The sequence below is a fragment of the Podarcis pityusensis genome, assembly GCF_964106645.2.
Source record: "Podarcis pityusensis genome assembly, chromosome: 17".
Taxonomy (NCBI): domain Eukaryota; kingdom Metazoa; phylum Chordata; class Lepidosauria; order Squamata; family Lacertidae; genus Podarcis; species Podarcis pityusensis.
The window spans coordinates 4,205,512-4,228,805 of record NC_138042.1 but is presented as its reverse complement, the minus strand read 5'-3'; the positions used below and the strand labels follow the sequence as shown (position 1 = coordinate 4,228,805).

The 23,294-nt window shown below is 49.8% G+C and overlaps 2 protein-coding genes across 5 annotated transcripts in view; both read right to left on the bottom strand.

The window, feature by feature from the left end:
* The window catches only part of PLXNA3 (plexin A3), a 72,405-nt gene extending 59,652 nt beyond the window's left edge, over window positions 1-12,753 (bottom strand). Inside the window, exons 1-3 of one of the 4 annotated variants that reach the window (XM_080987383.1) lie at window positions 12,476-12,753; window positions 4,259-5,497; window positions 3,561-3,743 (exon numbers count right to left, since the gene is read on the bottom strand). In XM_080987383.1, the coding sequence (XP_080843509.1) occupies window positions 3,561-3,743; window positions 4,259-5,440 (1,365 nt within the window). In that variant the 5' untranslated portion in view covers window positions 5,441-5,497; window positions 12,476-12,753. Of the gene's footprint in view, window positions 1-3,560; window positions 3,744-4,258; window positions 5,498-11,051; window positions 11,156-11,542; window positions 11,567-12,475 lie in introns of those variants that run through there. The other 3 variants (XM_080987384.1, XM_080987382.1, XM_080987385.1) reach the window with 3 other exon arrangements.
* Window positions 12,754-20,125: 7,372 nt separating this feature from the next.
* The window catches only part of FAM50A (family with sequence similarity 50 member A), a gene marked incomplete at its 3' end in the record, with an annotated part of 10,961 nt that continues 7,792 nt past the window's right edge, over window positions 20,126-23,294 (bottom strand). The window contains 5 exon segments of the mRNA XM_080988541.1: window positions 20,126-20,134; window positions 22,135-22,200; window positions 22,202-22,246; window positions 22,455-22,525; window positions 22,947-22,995. Of these exon segments, the coding sequence (XP_080844667.1) occupies window positions 20,126-20,134; window positions 22,135-22,200; window positions 22,202-22,246; window positions 22,455-22,525; window positions 22,947-22,995 (240 nt within the window).

The window sequence follows — 23,294 nt, the reverse complement described above, 5'->3', positions numbered from 1 at the left end:
TCACAGGTTCATAATGCTCAAGATTTGCCACCACACTACACAACCACAACTCCATTAGAAGTGCCCATTGCGTGTGGTCTGGGAAAGAGACAAGTTGCCCCTAGGACAGGTGGTGGGAGACTGAGTGGAACTATCTTCTAGAGTGGAGGAAGCCTCCAGATGTTGCTTGACTACAACTCCCATCATCTCTCACTAGTGGCTATGCTGGCAGGCCGCAACAACCAAACGGGCACCACACTGGCTACCCCCTGCCCTGGAGTGATGTGGTAGCCTCATGGGCTTAAGGTGGAGCCCAGGGGCTGAACGGAAGGATGCTTTCTTTTCCACATCTGAAGAAAATACCTACAATGGGGAAGATTCTCTCTCTCTCTCTCTCTCTCTCTCTCTCACACACACACACACACACACACACACTTGCCCCCAGGAGATTGCTCAAAGGAGCTTTCATCCTGGCCAACAAAGCCCCATTGAGCCTCCCCCACAAACCAACCAGGCCCCTGGGGGTCAGTGCAGTTGTGGAGCTGGAGACTCAGATAGGAGTCCTCCTCCCTTCCCCAAGGAACAGGATAATGGTCCTTTTCAGACTTGACTGGGGGAACAGGCAGGTCACCCCTGGGTGAGGCTCCAGGCTGCACAGCAACAAGGCAATTAGTGTACTGAAGGCGGCAGAGGGGGATCTGGGAATGGGAGGCAGACGGAGGGGCTACCTCCCTGCCTCCTGCCATCCTAATTGAATCGCCACCGTTTGCATGAGGGACAGAAGGGGGTCGTGACCTCCCTTCATGCCCCCTGCCAGGGGTTCAAGAGTTTAAACAGCATTTCTCTTCTCCGTCTTCCCCCACCACAACAAGCTGTAACTCAATTCCAGGCCACCAGCCCCAAAGACCAGACGCCCCGTACGCTCCCAAGGACCCTTCCACTTCAAAACTGACCCCACAGCTGGTGGGGGGTGGGAGGCAGCACGGGACAGAGAGAAAGCTGGAATGGGCAGCTGGGGTTGGGTTTTCTCCAGAATCAGAGTAGTCAGGAGGCTAAAACACCCACATTGCACCTCGAAAAGGCCCACCTTTTGGGTCAATTTAAAATGGTAGGTAACCCAAAGAGCGAGAAAGAAAGGAGCCAAATTGTCCGGCAAGGACTGAGGCAGAGCAAGAAAGCGAGAATGAAACCAAAGCCGACATACAACCAAGGCACTGTTTAGGGAGGAAGGGAGAAAATAACAACATAAAATAAAAAGAGAGATGGACAGATGCAGGGGATGCAGACAGATGATGAGGGGAAAGCATTCTGTACAAGCTAGGAAACACATTATGACTTCACATGCTCCAGAGATGGAAGATGTTACCTTAAGTAAATTATGGGGCCACATCCTGGTGACAAAGGGAACCCTGAACCTAACTGAGGATAATTTATGGCTTTAGGTCGCATGCCTCCCATCTGCCAGCAACATCTCCTTCCCACCAACCACGCACACTTGCTGCAAAAGGCAACCAAATCAGGTTGGAACATGTGGAAAAAGCAGGGAGGATTAACCCTGGCGCATCTGCTCCACCAGGCAACATTACCTGAGCTTCAGCCTCTGCGACCCCAATGCCTGGACACTCCCCTGACCCCTCCAGCTCTTTTACAGTGCACAATTACAATCTCCATCTGGCTCTGCTGCTCTCTCAGACTTGGAACCCCCCCCCCCAGCTAGACGGAGGAGGGGTGCGCCAGCTCATGCGCCGCCCGGTTAATATTTAATGTGCCAGGTCTGTTGGGCACAAGCCTCTGCAAAGTGGCAACTAATGGCAAAGGGTGGGGGCTGCCAGTAACAACGGCTTCTCTCCCACCCCCACTGCACAGCAGGCAATGCTTGGGGGGTTGGGTTGAGAGAAGAGGTTTTCCATAAACAGAATCATAGAATCATAGAGTTGGAAGAGACCACAAGGGCCATCGAGTCCAACCCCCTGCCAAGCAGGAAACACCATCAGAGCACTCCTGACATATGGTTGTCAAGCCTCTGCTTAAAGACCTCCAAAGAAGGAGACTCCACCACACTCCTTGGCAGCAAATTCCACTGTCGAACAGCTCTTACTGTCAGGAAGTTCTTCCTAATGTTTAGGTGGAATCTTCTTTCTTGTAGTTTGGATCCATTGCTCCGTGTCCACTTCTCTGGAGCAGCAGAAAACAACCTTTCTCCCTCCTCTATGTGACATCCTTTTATATATTTGAACATGGCTGTCATATCACCCCTTAACCTCCTCTTCTCCAGGCTAAACATGCCCAGCTCCCTTAGCCGTTTCTCATAAGGCATCGTTTCCAGGCCTTTGACCATTTTGGTTGCCCTCCTCTGGACACGTTCCAGAGACTGGAAAGGGCATTGCATACCAGTTCAGATGCCCCTCTGGAATATTTTGCTAGATCTAGAATGTCAAGGCTTATGGGTTGTTGTTTTTTTTTTGGGGGGGGGGGAGAGACAGTAACCAGCAATTTACCTGGACCTTTGACACTTGAAATAGAAGGACCCACCCGGTTCTTCTGATTGAAAATTGTTCTAACTGGTTTTAATATTGTATCTTTATATTGTTGTATCCTGCCCTGAGACACGGAGAGGAGGAGAGTAAGAAATCCAATGAAATAGAAGTCTGTCCAGTGACCACCACTGTTGCCAGATATGTTTCCACACTGCAACCCCCTCCCCACCTCAAAGTGTAATTGCGAGAGGTGTGGGACAGTTGCCTGGCATCCCATGGGGCACGGCCCAATTCCTGAGCATGCAGCTCCTAGAATAAACTAATTTTATTCTCTTGGCACTTTCTTGCCCAACTCTCAGCACAGCAAGTGGAAGATGTGATACCAGAAGTGTGAAATTAATTAAAAATAAGAAATGCACGCGGGTGCCTAAGATTTCCTGGAAGCTGCTTCCACCCTTGCCAGCCCAGGTGTGTGGAGCCCAGCTAGGGAGATTGCAGTGATGAGAACAGGGCACTCAGCACATAGACAGAGGTACTCAAAATATGTGGCCACAATGCACAGAAAAATATAGTCTCAGCCAATGCATCACTCACATTCTACAGCCTGACACTGACTTTTGTTTAAAATTCTAACAGTGACACTTAGGAGTTCTGAATGAGATTACACAAGATGTGCCCTTCTGTTCTGGAAAAAAGGAGACCACCTGACCACATAAACCGTGTTGGAGAATGCATTTTTATTTTTCCTGGTGAAGGTAAAATGATAGCATACCCCCACTAGAAACAGAAAACTCTTCTAGAAAATACAGTAGCTGTGCCAGAGAGGATGGTCCCGATTAGGGGAGGCTTCTGAGGAATTTTAATTCATTTACACAGACCCAGCTCAGATTAAGACCATGATGTCTCATAGGAAGCTGCCTAAATCAGAGTTGTCTACACCGAGAGGAATCTCTTCAGGATTGCAGGCAGGCTCCTTGCCAGCCCTGCCTGGAAATGCTGGGGACTGAACCAGGGAATCCAGCCACACTCGTGTGGAGACAACCACTTCTGCCCTCCCACATTCTCCCTCCCCACCCCTTTTCCATACACCGGAGAACATCTCACCTTCTTGAGGTTGCCCGCACGCGTTCCAATGAAGACAACCGAGTGGCCACGGTAGGTGTAGGCAGCAACGCTGGCCATCCCCTCAGCCTTCTCCTCCAGCAGCGGGAGCCCTTCAATGACCTGCAGGCCCCCTAGGGGCTGGTTCAGCACCAGCCCACAGAAGTTCCCATTGATCTGCATGGGCTGGAGACAGGGAGACATGGAGGCGAGAGTCAACATCAAACGGGATTGGGTGCCCTTTCCCTGTATGACAGAGCTAGAGCTGGGTACACAATGGCACTCTATTCCCCAGCAACTCCTATATTCTAGAGCAGAGATGGGGAATCTGTGGCCATCCAGAGGATGTTGGGCTCCATCAGCCCCAGCCAGCAGTCAGAGATGATGGGAATTGTAGTTCAATGACATCACGCAGCCACAGGCTCCTCACCCCTATCCTACAGTGTGTTTGTGCCTCAATTTTCAGAGGAAATGTAACAGGTTTTGTTCACAAGACCCAAAACAAGACTTCCTGGGCTGTTACGTGTGAGTTCTGGGGCAAAATGGGACCAAGGAGGTTGAGAGAATGGCAGAAAAGGCCCAAACATCTCTCAAGCACCAAAATTTTGGGGAGGGGGTGTCCTATTCTTGGGGGGGGGGAGACACAGAAACTAGCAAGTAGGAACTGGGGGGGGGGGAGTCCAAATTGCGCAGCATCGTACCGTGTTGATGCAGGGCAGCTCTTTGTTGAGAAGCCAGGGGAGGGAGAGCCGGCCTTCCCCTCGGTAGCAAGACTGGATGCGCTCCCGGATGCGCTGGTTGACCTCATCCAGCGTGAAGAGGCAGAGGAGGCTCTCGCGGGGCGGGGCAGCGCGGTTCTTCTGGCCTTGTGAAAAGGCGGCGTAGAGCACATCCTGGCCTTCCGCGATGCCTAGCGACCGGGCCAGCTCGCGGCCTGCCTTGGCCAGCTGCGCAGCCTGCACAAGGCGGTACTCCACGCCATCCTTGGAGCAGCCCAGCGGGAACTCCACGTAAGAGTAGAACTCTGTGTCGTTGGCACACAAGCGCACGATCTTGGAGGAGAAGAACCGCTCTCCGCCAGTCACGCCCGGACCACCTGGGCCTCCCGCCGGCTCCAGCGGGGTCTGAGCTGTGTCCAGCTGCAGGGTGAGGAAATACACAAAGCCACCGGAGACAAATGCAGAAACGTAGTAGATATCGAAGGCCGGGTAGAGCGAGAGAGTGTCCGAAGGTACTTTGATCTGGGAGGAGACAAACTCATCCTGATAGACTAGGCTGAACATCTCGGGACTGCTGGCGTCGGGGGTCAGGCGGCGGCTGGAGAGAGTGGGGAAATACTCTGAGCGCCCGCCAATGGATGTGCCCACAAAAAACTGGCTGGGCTCCCTTGGCTGCTCCACAATCACACCAACCATGGCGTCTGGCTCGCGCCCGCCGGAAAGATAATGCTCCTTGCGCTGGTGCGGCTCCCCCAGCTTGGCCAAATCATCCAACCGCAAGAGCTGACACACCCCTTGCCAGATGCTGCCACAGGCCACCAAGCGGCTGCCAGCGTAGTCAATCAGCAGAAGCTTATTGACGTTGTCGGCGGGGGCCAGGCGATGAGCGCAGAGTCGCACGCCGGGCGGAGGGTAGCAGCGGGGGTCGTCGGGCACCGGGCCCGTGGTATGAGCCCGCAGCTGGGTCAGGTTGGCCGAGAGCTTGAGAATGCGGTTGATGGCCCCAAGGTAGACCTCGCCCGTGTCATGGTGGACAGCCAGGTGTGTGAGGGACAGGTCCGAGACTGTGAAGGCGGCGCGTGGGGACAGCACACCCAGGACAGGTGGCGGCGAGGAAAGGAGGACCACAGCTGTAGTGGTGGCCATAAGCAGCAGCCGCCACATGATCACCAGGGAGTTGCCTGGGGTCAGGCAGGGCCAGACACAGGCAGGTCATTCAGCCTGCAAGTGGGGGGGAGGGAAGAGAAGAGGAAACGGTGGTTAAGCACCAGTCCAACATTGTGCAGTCAAAAGGCAAAGCCTCTAGCAGCAGAGCAGAAATGACATGTTTATGTGTTTTTGTGTGTATAATCAGCTGCCATCCTACACATCAGGAATGAGGAACTTGTGTGGTCCTCCAGATCTCACTGTACTGTGCCACTCCCATCCTCCCTGGCCCCACTGGTGGATGGGAGCTACAGTCCAGCAACATCTGGAGGGGCAAAGATTCCCCCCCCCCCATCACTGAATGGAATTCTCCTCCCAGGAGGAATGCAGGAAGGATTGGGCAGCCAGGTCGCGTAGCACTTATTTGGAGGGTTGCTAATAAAGGGAGTCTTCTGGAATTAGGTTTACAATTACTAATGCCAATCTGAAAATCTCCCTGGAGCCCCTCCCGAAAGGGGCTGCAAATGCGTAACAGCACCTCTTGGCTAGAGATCCACACTTCCCACCCGCCGCCACCCCAAGTAAAGAGTCACAGCCGCCAAGGAACTCGTTTTCTTCCTTCCAACACCCTTGCAGCTTCTCATTAGCACCCGCCATGCACAGCATGAAACAGCACCCACAGAATTGAGAAGCAAGCACAGCATCTTGCATCACATGCACAAGCAGACACACACACACAGACACACACACACACACACACACACACACACACCTGCAACAATGAAGAAAAGCTGAAGGCAGCAATGCCACCTGTCACACAAAACAAACAAAGATGGCACTAACCAGAGGTGGCTCCCTTCTCATTCCCAAGGATTCTCTCCATGCAAATAACCCAATATCTACAGCAGGAGCTGCAGACTCGGGCCCAGGGGCCAAATGTGGCCCTATAAGCCTCCCCTGGGCCACACAACCCCTGGCCTGCTCTACACCATTGTCAAGCGCTTTGCCTAACGAGAATGTGTCTTTGAACTGAGGCAATGCCTCTCGCTTGCCAGGGTGGAGGGAGACATGAAGTTTGTGTGTGTGTGGAAACCTCTGGCTTTTGCATGGCGGCTGTACGAAGGTCACGTCTTACCCCTTCACTTTCACTTCTGTCTTGGCCCACCATTGGCATGTGGCCCCAGGAAGGCTGTGACTTGTATTCCCTTTGGTATTGACTGTGGACTTGTCCCTTGGCCTTGCCTTTCAATGATACTTTGAACCTGGACTGATTCTTAGGGCTTCAGAGCTTAGCTTGCTTTGGGCACCATCATCCCAGCTCCCCTTGGAGAGTGTTTTGCATAGGTGTCTTATACCTCCCTGGACTGGGACACTGGCCCACAATGGCACCTGCTGGAACATGACAAGTCCACCACCCCGATCCTTGCTATGTACAACATCTCCAAACAAATATTGTGGGGCCCCACTGAAAAATGATACGGGCAGGCAAAAAGAACTTGCCCATGCTGCACTGCATGTTAACGGGAGTCTCATTTACATAGGGCCCTCAGCCACTGCATGCCACTGCAAAACCTGCCTCAGCTACAGATCCCTAGAATGTTCACAGAAGACATGCAATGGCTCAGGGCCCCAATTAAACTGACTACTGGGCATGTGCAATGCTTCAATGGAAAGTTCTTGCCAGTTCACCTCATATTCAAATGGGGCCTTATGGGCTGGTTCGTAGATGATGGCTCCATCATCAAGGAGCCATCTGCACACCTTGGAACATGTGCAGAGAAGGGCAACTAGGATGATCAAGGGTCTAGAAGCCAAGCCTTATGAGGAACGGTTGAAGGAGCTGGATATGTTTAGCCTGGAAAAGAGGAGACAGAGAGGAGATATGACAGCCATCTTCAAATATCTGAAGGGCTGTCAGATGGTTGTTTTCTCCTGCTTGTTTTCTCCTGCTCTGGAAGGGAGGACTTGAAACCATGGCTTCAAGTTGCAGGAAAGGAGATTCTGACTAGACATATGGAAAAACTTTCTGACAGTAAGAGCTGTTTGACAGTGGAACAATCTCCCTCAGGAGGCCGTGAGCTCTCCTTCCTTGGAGGTTTTTAAGCAGAGGTTGGGTGGCCGTCTGTCATGGATGCTTTAGCTGAGATTCCTGCATTGCAGGCAGTTGGACTAGATGACCCTTGGGTTCCTTCCAACTCTTCTATGATTCTATAATCAAGGCAATACTCTGCATGTCTGAATGAGCTAGGAAAATAGAGAGCTGCCTTATAGAGATCAACCTTCAACCAGCCCTGCCTTGTTTTCACTGACTGGCAGAGATTCTTCAGGGTTTGGCAGTCTTTCCTAGACCTTCCTAGACCTACTAAGGACTGAACATGGGACTTTCTGTAGGTCAAGCAGTCTTCCTTCCACCCCCAACTGTAGGCCATAAACCACATTTCCCCATCACTTCAAACACAATGATTTTCACTAGACTGGCATCGCACATTCAGCTTAAAGAGGCGAAGTAACAAGAAACCAAGCGCTGTGGTTTTGTGTGTGAACTAGATCCCTTGTGCCTACAGGCCTTCAGCCGCATGTTGCACACCATCCAGGTTTCAGAAAGCTCCCATGCTTCGCTGGGGTTTTTTTAATTCATCTCCCCAACTTGTCAATATGCCATCCCCAAAACAGCTCTCTGAAAACATTTGTGGTCACTTCCTGCCCTTCATATGCAAGATCAGAGTTTTCACACTTCAGGTGAACACATACGGTACTATCCCCACGCTTACAAATTCAATGGCTCCAGCCATTAGCAAGCAATGCAAATCTATCCTTTTACCACTGGCTGCAAGTACGAACTGGTGGCTAAAGTATGCATTAAAGCAGGAATGGGCAAACTGGTAGCCGTGGGCAAAGGCTGGCTGATGAAGCAATTTTACCTGCTTCCCAGAGGCCCTACCAAGCACTATTCTAAGGTGTGGTATAAACACAGATCAGTTTCTCCTAAGAAAATGTTTTTAAAATGGAGAGAAATAAAGAGCTACTCTACACTTTGATGTTATAGCCTTGTTTTGAGCCTAACACCCTGTGATGGTACTTCCCCACAGGGATAGCTGTGCTAGTCTTCTGCAGCCAAAACCATTATCTTGTGGCACCTGAAAGACCAACGCTTTTAAGACAAATTTGTTAGTCTTAAAGGAACTACAAAACTCTTTGTTGATAGAGACTTGCAGAATTTATCATAGAGTCTAATCTAGAGAACAGAGTAGCTCGAGATAATGCAGACACACAGCTTCGAATCTACATCTATTACACAGTAACACCTCCCAATATCCCTACCCAACTTCCCATGCTATTTTGGACTTCTTGTCCACAGATCACAGAACTGTAATACACACACACACACACACACACACACACACACAATGCCTGCAAGCGCCCCCACCTTAGCTTACATAGTGAGGGAGGCCAATTAGATCATCAGTCCGCCTAGCCCAGTGTCATCTACTTAGACCACTGAGCATACTTTAAAATAGGGATGTATATGGAGCTGTATGTGGGCATGGAGAAACTATGTTTCTGTGGTTTCTATTGAGTGTGGTGGGAAGGGATCCCCCCCCCCCAAATTAAGGGTCACCCAGCAACCTTGCCCCCCATTCTTCAGCTGAACTGGAACAAACATGCAAACCCTATACTGCAATAAATAAGTGTAATATTCAATCACATCTTTACACACTCCTGCTGCCGATACACACATTCCAGTGGCTTCCCGCTGCCACCTTGTCCCTTCCCACCACACTAAGGCACTGAATCAGCCCCACCCACGATGGTGGCCCCACAGCAGACCACCTCATAACATCAGTACCCACCAGCCTCTCAGCCTGTCGCTCCAAATATCCTAACCAATGTGCATACACCCCCCCCTTTTCATTCAATGCAACCTTCTGCAACCCAAGCAAACCACAGACCGCTGGGTTCGCTCTTCATTGATATAGCTCCTCCAACAAGCTATTTCATTCCTCCTCCTCTCCCCCCAACCCAAATGCTCAGCCTCTCAATCTTCCACCTCACAGGAAGGAGAGAGAAATCTTCCATCCCACATACCAAGCTTCTCCCCCTCCCCAATGCCTTTTTGTCTACTTTTCCCTCCTTAACAGGCATGAATTATAAGCAGACCCCTCCCAGAAAGAGGCCTGGAAGAAGCACTGGGTGGAACAGCAACCATAACCATTCTAAGACCCAATACATTATTACGCCCGCAACCAGGGAGGAAAGCACAAGTAGGAGGAACAGTCTGGGATCAACCAATCTTCCTGCCAATAGAGAGAGAGACCAACCTGTTACACACACATTTCAGAGTTGTCCATCAAATACAACACTGGGCCTCGGAAACCAGGGTTCAAAACAACATCACAGGCATAGGTCCTCTAGGGGTAAGCCTAATCTCAGTTTTCCCACTCTGCAAAATGGGAACAATTGGATTTCACTCACAGATCTTTTGTGGGGATTAACAAAATAAGGAAATGCTCTTTTTCCCCTTCTCCTTTTTCTAAAAAAGCAATGCATTCAATTAAAGGTACATGAGAGCCTAGAGCTCCTTCCTCTCTTCCATTCCAGAACACACCACCATCAATCAAGTTGACCCAATTCCCAGAGCTTGGAGACCCCTCCTCGCAAAACCCACTCCCTTGAACTCCAAACAGCCATCATAAAGGTATAGCAGGAGGAATTCTGGCCCCTCCAGCAGAATCCGCATCCTCACCAGCTCCACTAAGATAACATGCTTGGAAATTCCTCCAGTACAAATGCCTAATTTTTTTTGGTTCCAGGAATGACGAGACGGGAGGGGGGGTTGTTTTTCGTTTTAACAAAAGCAAAGAACCAGATGCAAACAAGTCCACCGGCAAATCGCGTAGAATCGCCAGATCAGGGGCCAGCGAGGTGATGTCTCTGTTACCTACTAAGCGACCCCCCCCCCAATACACACACACACAGGCAAGTCAAGCCCAGCTGGAGTGTGATGGGCGTTAGCCAGGCTCCTCCACTCGGGATCGGGCTCTTCCAGGATAAGGAACCAAATCATTGTGTGGCGGGGAAGAAGGAAAGAGTTGATCTCTTCCACCCAGACACACACCCAGCTGGTGCCATCTCGAAACGGCCAGTCTTCTCTGACTTGGCATTCTCGCCCCTATTCCCTTACCTGTTCGTTTCGCCTCCCCCCTTCTCCCGGCCCCGCTTCCTTCCTGTGACGGCCGCCCACTTGCTAGGAAGCCCCTTTCGCAAACCGGAGAGAAAAACCAGCGAGGAACCTCCCTGAACGGTGGGCTTAAGAGAGCCGGCGGAGGGGGGCGAGCAGTGCAAGAAGCGCCACCACAAAAGAGGGGTGGGGGCAACAGATGGGGCGTCTGCTGCTGGCACAGACCCAGGCAGGGGCTCCCCCGCCCTGTCTAGCAAAGACCCCAGGGAAGGGAGGGGGATCCCGCGCCATCCCCCCCGCAGGACCAAACCACCCTTTTCTTTGCCTTCCTTGTTGCTCGAAAGCGACGGAGGGGGAGTGGGGCGGCCATGTGTGGGGTGATGCCCCCCTTCCTTCCTCCCCTCCGGGTCCCCCCAACCCCTCGGCACTTTGCGCGGATCCCGGCTGTACCTGCCCGCCGTTCGCTCCCCGCCTGCTGCCTCCCTCGCCTCCGTCTCCAGCCGCCGCTCTTGCTCAGCGTCTGCTCCCGCCCCAGCCGGTCGGAGCCCTTTAAACGCGGCCAGAACCATTAAAGGCATGGGGGGGGGAGAAGAGAAGGGATGGGGCTTGGGGAAAGCGGCGCCCCCCGCGCCCCCTCCCCGACCCCTTCCTTGCCCGGTCCCCGAAACCTCTCTTCCCCGGTTTTCCTTTGCGCGAGCCCCCGTCCCGCTAAGGGCAGCGGGAGAACCGTCTCTCTCCTCCCCGCCAAGGAGTCGCCATGCACGCGCACCCCCGGTCCCTGGAATGGTTCCGCCCGGGCACTCATTCATCCAGACCCGGGAGCGGCGGCGGCGGCGGCCAGTGCGAGAATCAGGGGCGTTCGGCAAGCGCTTGGCTCCCGCTCTTGCACGCGCGGAGCTGCCGCTCGGGTTTGTTTGGCTTTTTGTAAATAAGTGCCCAACCTGGAGAAGGAAGCAAAGGCTTGCCAAGCCCACGAGGCAGAAACTGGCTGCAAAACTGAACACTCCCCAGGCAATCGGTGCAAGGAGCGCACGTGCGCAGCTCCCTCTCGCCCTCCTCTGCTTTTGCACTCCTCCTTGCAAGGGACAGTTTCACGCGCGCCCCCCCCGCCCCCCCACCCTGGAGAAGATGCCAAGAGTTAAGAGGACGGCTCTTTTGAGAGCAAAGGAAGATGCTAGGATAATAAATCCTCCATCTCTCCGCTGCTAGAATCCTCGAGCCTTCTTCCATATTTATTTTTGGGGGTGGAACCTCGTGAAAAGAAGTGAAAATCTGCTGGGTGGAGGGCAAAGGGGCTGACCCCCCCGGTTTATAAATTCCCAATTACACCCCTTCCCGGCCTTAGGCAACGTTGCTGTGTGTAAGGCGCCTCCTAGTGGAGAAACCGGACTAAGACTCCTGTCCTCCCCCCACCCCTGCCTAAAAACAGCGGAGGGCGGGGGGAAACACCAGTTGCACGCCTGGAAATGAGCTCGCCCCCCAATGACACCCCTAAGAACAGCTCTGCCAGTCCTAGCCATCTTCTCGCCCCCAGACCCCCTCTCCAGCTCCCCGTGCCCTTTCCCCGCTCCAGACCCCAGATCTCTCCCCGCACCCTTGTTTTGGCTGCCGCTGTTGCCGCCGCCACTGTACCAGCCAAGGCACGTTGTCATGGCAACGGGAGCCAGGAGATGAGAGATGATGGACGCCCCCTTGGGTGGCGGGCGGGAGGATGATGGAGAGACCTGGGCGGTGGGATGGGTCAAGGAGGGAGAGGGGAGATAGGGGCGTGGGTGGGTCCTGGGGACGGGCAGGATGGAAGCACGGGCTCCAGAACCATTGCACCCCGCCACTTCTCTCTCGAACTATATCCCGGGCTCGGTCCGGTCCTGTACCTCCTCCTCTGCCGGCTCCTTCCGTCTAGGATTCGCTCGCTCCGGATGAGCTGCAGAGCGCGCAGGCTCGAGGGCGGGGGCTGAGTTAGTGTCCCGGCTCAGAAGAAACGGGGAAGGGCTCGTCCCGTCCCGGGCCGGGATCCAAGGGAGGGGGGGCCGAAGCGGGGCCGTGGCCGGCCGGCCGGCCTGCGATGCTGCCGCTGCCTGGCACCGCCAGCGCCCAGAAACCGCGGAAACTCAACCCGCCCGAGGCCTCTGATGAGAACCAGATGCCACCGCCGTCGCAGCTACCGAGCCTGGCAAGGGCCGCGTCCACGTGGGCTGGGCGGGCAAGGCGGCCGGGCAAGCGGAGGGCTCCGGAGGGGAAACGTCGCGAAGGACGAGGGGCCAGCAAGAGAAGCGGGGCTGGGGGGGGGGGATCGCGCATCAAGGAGACGGACGGGGCGCCTCGCTCTCTTCCAGGTGAGGAGGCGGGAGTGGAGGAGCCAGACTTCATTCGAAGCAGAACCGGATTTCAATCCGAGGTGTCTGTGTGGCTCAGCCTAAGAACGCACAGGGCCAACTCCCAGGGGCCGAGATCCCTTTGGCCCCCCAACAAAATATTTGAGGGCGCCCCCAAGTTGATGGACATTGCCATTCAAATAATGTGTACCGTGTGAAATATATTCTGAGTCGAGTGTGGATTTCATGCTCTTTATTCAGCTCATAGTGGTGAGGAGGGATGGAAGTTCCCCAGAATGTCTGCTTTATATGCATTATTTACACAATGGGCCCCACGTGATTGGCTAATTCAGGGATTCTCCTGTAGGCCAATCAGGTTGTGGATTCACTTCCACCTGGAGTTGGATTGGGTGGCTCCTGTGGACCAATCAGACTGCTTCATTCTGGATCCTATTGTTCTAAGACCAATCAGACTGCTGCATTTTGGATCCTATTCAACTCAGTACATAACACCGTGTTATGTGATGGATTATATGGGGCGGGGCTTACTTGCCCCCCAATATATTGAAGTTGGCACCTGTGGTGACGGGAGAGTGCCTCTGAACATATTCAGAGTGCGCCCCTCATCCTCTTTTTGTTTGTTTGATGGCTACAGTCCACCCACACAGATCAGGAGCAAGGCAGATATTTTAGGCGTTAAGCACTCAGGGTAGGTGGAAAAAGAGTAAGTGCTGTATAACATTAAAAAAATTATTGCCTTATGCAAGATTTGGTTATATAAGTTAGTTGATCTAAAATAAGTTTAGATGAAACAAAAGAATAGAGAAAAATCAGAATGGAGCCCTGAGCAGCTGGAGAAAAGGGGTTTCTTGCATGACAAGATTCTTGGGATTCGCAAATGTATGAGTAGATAGCAAATCCTTCTGGCTCTTCTGGAAATAGGGACACAATAGCAGAGTAGCAATTCCCACCCACCTACACTTAGAATGAATTGCTCCATAAATTGGGTTGTTTCTCCCCCCTGAAAGTTTGTTTTATCCTCCATATACCACAAAAATGGGAACTCACTCTCAAAAGAGTGTTTTAATATCTAGGGTTGCTTGCTATGTTCCTGGTTTAGGAAGCAATTCTGTCCAAGATCAAAAGGTTTCAGCTCATTCCAAACCAACTATCAATAGGCGGAGGCCTGTTTTTTCCGTCGTACATACTGCTCCCAGCTGAAATTTCACTGCAATTAATAGCCGAGGTAGAAGGTCCTTTCTCAGAGGCCTAATGCTCTCCGAGATGGTAGACATGGATCTGTACCTCTTGAGACTTCAAGTGGGCTCCGTTGATGGAAGGCACATAGGGGGCTCTAGCCTAGGCTTCGCCCTTCTGATATTAAAGGTTCACAGAATCAAAGAAACATAGAATTGCTGAGTTGGAAGGGACCATGAGGGTCATCTAGTCCAACCCCCTGCCATGAAGGAATCTTTCACCCTGAATTATTTCTGCGGACACCCCTTCCTCCATCCTCACCCACTTCACAGATTCCTTCTAAAACACACCCCACAATATTTTGTTTATATATTAAATTTGTATATTGCCCTTTACTTGAAGCACAAAAGTACAATACAGTGGTACCTCGGGTTAAGTACTTAATTTGTTCCGGAGGTCCGTTCTTAACCTGAAACTGTTCTTAACCTGAAGCACCACTTTAACTAATGGGGCCTCCCGCTGCCGCTGCACAATTTCTCTTCTCATCCTGAAGCAAAGTTCTTGAACCCGAGGTACTATTTCTGGGTTAGCAGAGTCTGTAACCTGAAGCGTATGTAACCTGAAGCATGTGTAACCCGAGGTACCACTGTATAAAAACAAGAACAAAACAAAACAAAACATAGTCTTTCCTGGTAAGGAAAGTGCTCCACAACTACATGGCCGCACCAAACCTCTAAAGTCCTGCTCGGATCGTGGTAGTTTTATTTCAGATCCCTCAGAAGCAGCGGCACATCTACTATTGTTTATTTTTCATGCACAAGGATGATAATAATGATTATTAGGAGCATTCAGTCATGTGAGCTCCTAATTGCATCCTGATGTGGTATAGCTCTGACACAGGTTTACTTTTTCACTGAGAACTAAGCCCTAAAACAGAGATGGGGAACCTGTGGTCCTTTTCAGATGCAACTGGATTCCCCTCAGCCCACACCAGCACGGCCAAAGGCCAGGGAGGATGGAGTTGTAGGCCAGCAACATATGGGGAAACACATGTTTCCCCACCTCTCAGAGGGAGAGAGAGAGAGACTGTTCTGGTTTTTCAAAATCAGGAGTTTGGCTCTATGGAGAGTTTGTGACTGTTGTTGTTGTTTCCCTACATTACATTGTCACTTTTCCACCAATATAAATCTTTTTTCTTTTTTTTAACAGGTGACAGCTGTTCAAAACTTTCTACATCCTTTCTTTATAGTGCTACATTTAGGTGTTAACACTTGTGGCAGTATTCCAGATGTTGTTGCTTGTTCTAGGCTTGCCACCAGTTCCTTATTTCAAGAAACAGTTGCTAAATGTTAATAGGAAATAAGGAACCATTCCCTGAAATAAGGCACAAGTGACTAGGGCAATTTGTTTCCTCAGATCTTGCTCCCATGGCTACATTTTTATTCTAATCTTTATAATCCAAAAGGTTATTGTGGTAATGAGCCATACCTTTAACGTATGTGAACCACTGTAATATAACTACCTCAAATGGAGTGAGGAAACTGCGATTCTCTAGCCCAGATGATGTTGTACTCCAACTCCCATCATTCCTGGCCATTGGCCATGCTGACTGCAGCTGATGGGAGATGGAGTCTAGCAATGTCTGGAGGGCCATGGGTTCCCCATCTCCTTTTCCTGCTTAGTAACTTGAGCTTAGAGAAATGGTGAACCGAATAGACTGCAACAAGGCTAACAGCTTCCAGAAGGGTAGTCCTGTTAATCCATTGCAACAAAAGCAGCCAAGATTCTTGTGGTGTTTTAAGGATTAAGATCCCCTCCCCACCCCCACCCGAGAAAACCACTTATGGCCTGGAGTCCACTTCATAAGAAACATCAATCTGTGACATTTCTATCTATTTGCCTACTGCCTATTTTCTGAGATTGCTCCTCTCCGGTCATTTTTTCATTGTTTTGCCTTATCTCTCACAACCCATTTCCAAAGCAATTTGCCCCTGAGCCCTCAATTGGAAAGGCGAATAAATTCAAAATAGAGAGAACCGTGAAATGTCAGGCCCTGGAAGCCAAGGTTTCCCTCCAATCTATCCCACACTCCCAATGTGGCGTTGATATCCTAGGAAGACCTCTGGTGCCTAGAAACCTCAGGCAGCTCAGTAAACTGGCCGATCCCCTTTAAGGGTGTGATCCTACGCATGTTAGTACAAGAATGGGCAACCTATGGCCCTCCAGAGGTTGCTGGACTTCAGCTTCCATCAGCCCCAACCAGCATAGCCCATAGACAAAGATGATGGGGACTGTAGACCAGCAACACCAGAGGGTCACCAGATCCCGATCGCTGAATACAATACTGCTTACTACTGAGCGGACTACATGCATAGTAGGATGGTGCTATGATGTTTCATTTCCACCCACTTGTTCCCAGACGGAAACCCTATTTAACTTAGTGGATTTACTGGTGAGGAAGCATGCTGAGGACATTTCCAGTTCAGAACATTTTGACCTACTGAGGCTTACCGCATGTTGCCTTCTCATAGTTCATGCCATGTTAATTTGAATGTATATCAGTGCTAGAACATAGTTTAAATACAAGATGTGTCTCTACACAATTGTGTGCACCCACAAACATTGGGGGGGGGGGTAAGGGTTCTGTATTTGCAAGAGTGCCGGCAGAAAATATGGAGGTCATCATGACATGTATATGGGGTGTTCACAGGTGTTTCTATGGGCGAGTGAGAACTTACCTGTGTGCCAAAGGTATTTACGCACAATCTCTGTGTTAAGCATGCATAGCCTGCACATCTGCACTGCACACAAAAGCCTGTAAGAAACAGTTCAAACCCAGCTTGGGGGGAGGATGTACAAGCTCCAGCAAAATATAAAAAGAGATGTTGCTGAAATTGCCCCAGATTTGGAAGTCCCTCGGTTGTGTTTTTACGATGTCTTTGATTGTTTTAAAATAAAAGGAGTCTGGTGTAGACCAAGACATCATAATCATCATCATTAAAATTTGGATACAGTGGTACCTCTGGTTAAGAACTTAATTCGTTCTGGAGGTCCATTCTTAACCTGAAACTGTTCTTAACCTGAGGTACCACTTTAGCTAATGGGGCCTCCCGCTGCCGCTGCGGCACAATTTCTGTTCTCATCCTGGAGTAAAGTTCTTAACCCGAGGTACTATTTCTGGGTTAGCGGAGTCTGTAACCTGAAGCCTCTGTAACCCAAGGTACCACTGTACTATACTGCCCTTCATCCGAAGATCCCAGGGCGGTTCACAACATAGAAATACAAAATGAGAATACACAATACATAATGAAACAAAAACAAACCGATAACCCTCTCCAATACATTTTAAAAGCCAGAGAATGCTAATCAACCAAAGGCCTGGCTGAAGAGGAACTATTTTGCTTGGCATCTAATGGTATCTAATGAAGGCACCAGGCAAACCTCTGTGGAGAGAGCATTTCACAAACAGGGAGCCATGCCAGAAAAGGCCCCATTCTCACGTTGCCACCCTCCAGACCTCTCATGGGGGGGGGGGGGACACATGAATATGGGCCTCAGATGATGAACACAGAGTCGGTTCATATGGGGATAGGCAGTCCTGAGCCACTTAAGGCTTTATAGGTCAAAATCAGCACTTTGAATTGGGCCCAGAAACTATTTGGCAGCCAATGCAGTCGCACCAGAATCGGTGTAATATTCTCAAACCATCTTGCCCTGGTGAGCAACCTGACTGCCAAATTTTGCACTAGTTGAAGTTTCTGAACCATCTTCAGAGACAGCCCCATGCATAATGTGTTGCAGTACAGTAATCTAACCTAGTTACTGGAGCATAGATGGCAGTCTATCCCTGTCCAGATAGGGATGCAATTGGGCCACCAGCTGAAACTGATGGAAGGCACTCGGTGCCACAGCCTCAAGCTACAACAAAGGATCCAGAATTACCCCCAAGCTACCCACCTTCTCTTTCAGAGGAGGCGTTATTATATTTCCGTATGGGAATTTCTCTCCCTTTGGATGTTGTGTGCAGCAGTGGTACTTCCTTAGTGAAAAGCACACATACCTCACTATACAGGGACCCCATTTCCCTCCTGTATATAAAAGCCTTCAAAATGGGTTGAGCTGTGCCTCTAATGGGATTACAGCACCCCCTGGTGCCCATGGGAGAAAATGTCCCATTGAGGCATTCTAGTAATCCAATACTTTCACCAGTCACGTTGTTTTAAGCAACTTTGTACCATCTTAAGTTGGGAATTAAATACCTGACACTGGAGGGCCATAACTCTATCCCCAGCTCTTTATGAGGAAGGAGGCAACACTTGTGAATCCAACTCTTTTACTGTGAACTATGATTTGGGTAAACTAGTTATCCACTCAGAATGCACCGGTTATATCTTCAGAGTCAGACTCTCGTCAAGCCATTATGCATTATGTAAGCCAAGCAGCCCAAAGACAGAGAAACAGCAGCCACGGAATTAACAAAGCATACAGATCCTGTTCATGTCCATATAGAATCCTTTACTACAGCTAGCTAACTTTTGGCCTGAGTCGTAGGTGGACTACAAGTCTGATCACTCCAGATCATTGGCCAAGCTGGCGAGTGTTATCGTAAGAGCTACAATTCTTTAGCTCTGCACCTCCTGGCCATATGAAGCTCTCTATGCCCATCCTCTCTCTCCCCCCTTCTCAGTCGCTTTTCCCCTTTCCTGCATTTTGTCCATGACAGAGACCCTACTGTCTGCTTCTCCTCTCTGTGACATTGCTGCAGCTCAGCCAATCAGTGTGAAGATGCTTCATAATCACCACCAACTACTCTCTGGGTGCAGCATAAATATAAATAACCTATTTTGGAAGTGGTCATTGTCTGGAAGCAACATGGCAACCAGGAAAAGTGAGGAAACACTAATGGCAATTCTTTAGTGACTGTTAAGATTCCAGGTCAAAGAGAACAGAAATGAGGGAAGATAGCTATACTTAGTCAAGGTGCAGCTTGATATTCACAATCACCCTCCAACTTGTAAAGATGGGTGTTACATGTGTTGTGTTTATTACACCTCCATCAATACTTTTTGTTGTAAGTTTGTCTTGCACCCTGGAATTGCAGATATGTGAGAATTATGGAACACATTCCACCCTCTTGAAAGGAAAGCCTTACAGAAATCCAGTTCTGAGATTTGCATGTGGGTTTTAAGTGTGATTTTGTAGTGCTGTCAGCCACGTTGGGTGGCGGGTGGGGAGTGCAGAGTCAAAAAGTGGGTTCAGAGTGAAGCAAGTAAATGACCCCTTGTGCCTTTAACAGAGTTTGAATATATAAAGTAGACAACTTCAGTAAGGCTTGAACACTGGTGCTTGCATGGTTGTCTGGGGTGAACAAGAACTGCTTGCAGGTAACTAGGAATGGAAACTATTATAAATTAGAAAGGAGTTTGTTCTGCCCCCACACCTTCCTTTTATATGTCAATATGTCCCTTTAACTGTTATTAGTATTTTTTTGTATAATTGTAGTTTTCTTCTTTCTTTCCTCTTTAATTATTATTATTATTAATCTTTAATCTAAATTTATTTAATCTTTTTCTCCCTTGTTGAATTAAAAACAGATCAATACAACTCTGATGAGGGTGAGGCAATTTATTTTCAGGCTAGCGTCTTTTGTTACTTATTTTGCATCTTAGCAGTAAGTAGCATGAAACACTTGTTAGAGAAAATGAGAAATCAACTGATCAAGCCTGCTTTAGAACCCACCCAGAGTCTGAAAGCAGATTCTAGCACTATCCCATGGCTCAAATGAAGTTTTGATCCGGCAGATTTGGCAGCCCTTGGCCACAAGTGGTACAACACAACACTTCATGTTTAGGTGAGGCAAAGTTTATTTCACCAAAGGCTGATACAGTTAGGGGTGAAGGTGCAGCTGCAGAGGTTGGAGGGCTGGAGTGGGATAAAGGAGAGATGCTGCAGCAGCTTCAGGAAGGCAGACACGTATCACACCAATAGAGGATCAGCAACTTCATCCATCCCTCAGCGGATCTGTGGGAAGGAAGAAGAGGGTGGGAGTTGTTCCAGTACCATGCTGTAGAAGTTTTGCCAGGAAGCACCGGGCACCGCTTGTAAAAACCACATGAACTGGGGCACCACTACATAGCTAGGTCAGGTACCACAGTGGCATCTCTTTGCGCTTAGGGTGACTACAGAACAGCAGAGCCTCGTTCATTTACAACGGAATAATGCTAATGACCTAACAGACCGCAGTGATAAACCACGAGTGAGGAAATTTGATGATGCAAAGGACAAGGCCATGGCCTTGTGGGTTAAGAATCATCGTTTCTGCTAGCTGCTGGGAAAGCAACATGGCAGGAAACAGATTGTGTACGAGTCATCAATTGGATGAATCTGCAAGAGGAGGAGCTTGAATTTTCAGAATCTTTGATGCAAATGCCACATCCACACACTAAAAGGAGGATGTTAAAGAGCAGCAGTCAGCTCTCAGTCTCCTCTATTCTTTGGGTAAAGGCAAATTAATGTTGTTTATCATCTGTTCTTGATGTTATCTTAGTACTTGCCAAGCTATATTCTCCTTTAAAATTATTTGCTTGTTTGTTAATTAAATTTACATACTGCCCTTCATCCGACAATCTCAGGGCGGGTCACACAATGGGGTGATCAAACCTGATCGCTTTGCAGATGTGCTAAATAACTGCAGCACAAGGTGCTCAAGATTCTGGAATGAAGGAGTGAGCAATTTGAATGGAGGACACTAGGCCAAGCTACACATTACACACAACACTGCAGCTGGTGAACCTGTGGGACCTTCAGATGTTGGAGGACTCCCAGTTCCCATTATCCCTGACCATTTGCTATGCTGACTGGGGCTTATGGGAGTTGGGGTTTCAACAACAACTTCTTAAGGTCCACAGGTTCCCATCCATCTCTGCTCTAAAGGCACTGAAACATTCTCCCCTCCTGCTTCTTCAAAACTTGAGGTGACTTACGATTATTAAAACACAATAAACAGCCCAGTCCCAACAAAAACCACGTCACAGCTATAAAAGACTGCTGCCAAAATGCCTCAAGGAATGGTGAGTTTAAAACGTCTACAACCATGAAGCAATTGCTTGGAAACTACGACTAACCGAGAATGTGGCAGCTAAACTGGTGACTGGGAGTGACTGCTGTGACCATAGAAGACTGGTCCGAAAGGATCTACACTGACTTCCAGTACATTTCCAAGCACAATTCAAAGTGTTGGTGCTGACCTTTAAAGCCCTAAACAGCTTCAGCCCAATATATCTGAAGGAGCGCCTCCACCTCCATTGTCCAGCCTGGACACTGACATCCACCTGTGGGCTTTCTGGTAGTTCCCTCACTGCAAGAAGTGGGGTTGCAGAGAACCAGGCAGAGAGCCTTCTCGGCAGTGGAACGCCCTCCCAAAAGATGTCAAACAGGTGACTTTTTAGAGCCTTCCAGAGTGGCTGGGGCAACCCAGTCAATTAGGCAGAATAGAAATAATAAAAGTTGTTGTTATTGTTGTGGTTGTCACCATCATCATCAAGCAAAACCTCTCAGTTAGACAGAGAAGACGAAGCAGAAGATAGAGACCACCATCAAGAATTCCTTGGCAAGAGAGTTCCAGCAAGGGAAAACTTGTGAAGACAGACTGTTGAGTACTGTGGTTGTTAAGGGAATGGGGTCATGAGCTGGAACAGTCCCAGTTCAATATCACCTCAGCTATTTAAACTTGCCGCAAAGGTCTATGCAAGCCATTATCTCTCAATGATCTATTAGTAACACAGGGATACTGATCGATCTTGGCCTACCTTACAGGGCAAGACATCACAGACATAGCATTTAGAGTACTCTGAAAAAAACCCCAATATAATTTCACAGGGATATACTCATACTGCTATAAATTCGCAAGGCAAGTCATTTGACACTTCCAGTATTTGAGACGCCTCTCCCCTGCTGAACGCTCCCTCCTTCAGAGCTCCCCCATCCTTATCACGCCCCTTCCCCGATTCCCCACTCCCTACCGTGTACTTGTCCCACTTCTTCTCGGGGTCGTAGGGCTCCCACCGGCTTGCAGGGAAAATATGCTTTGTTCTTTTCATACCAACTGCGAAGCACCACTTTGCCGGCGTGGGACTGGAGATGGGGACAAGAGGGAATTGGGGTGGGGGAAACTATGGTCAGGAGGGGTGGGGTGGGGTGGGGTGCTGTACAGGAAGCTGAGTGCCTGCGGTAAGAGACAACCATGCTGGCTCTTATGTCAGGTGGAAGGATTTCTCAGTTGGGAGGCCTGTAAAGACCATGGACTTGGCAGCGCTGGGCCAGGTTCCCCCCTCCTCCTCACCTCATCTTTTTCCACTGTTGCATCACTCAGAAGCCGAACATCATCGTGTACATCAAAATTGAAGAGCGGCCCTGGATTGGGGAGCACCCCACGGGAGAGAGAAAAGGCTCATATTGGAGCTTATCACTCCTACCCCCATAGCCCAAACCCCTCTCTTGAACCTTCAACCTCAGCCAAGTACTTTATAACCCACAGGAAAATCTGCATCCCCTTTTCAGCCTCTCCTTTTTCACCAATGCTTCAGTCGCTACCTCTTTGATTGTTGCCATGTCACAGGGGACAGTCTCATTGTGATTTGCCCATTGCTTCTCTGTTTATGCCCCTTTGCCTTTTCTCTTAGCCCAAGCAACCTTCTCTCTGCCAACATGCAACTGCAGCCCAATCTGACTCTGACCACCACTGTGTCTGTGCCACAGTAACTAGAACAGAACGCGCCCCCCGCATTACTTCCCCAGGTAGACTCAGAATGGAGGAAGGGCAGAAAAAACTCACCGCTTTTCCCCCGGGCCTTGGTGACGATGAAGTCATAGAAGCTGTGGTGCTAGACAGGCAGAAAGAAATGGGTTCAGGAAGGGATGTCTCAAAAATATTCCCAGCCCACACAGAGGAACACAGCCAATGGACTTACTTTATTTGTGGCAAATGGGAACTGGGATGGAAACAAAGGGCAGCGTCCCCCACAAAAAGAAAGTGTTAACTGGGGTTTGTTTCAGTGTTTGAAGACGAATGGGGTGCCACCCCACTCAGACAGACCTATAGCTATTCCACTTCTTTCCAGGGGGGACCTAACTGAATCTGGCTTAACCATCCCACTTCACATGCTGATAGAGTCAAAGGAAG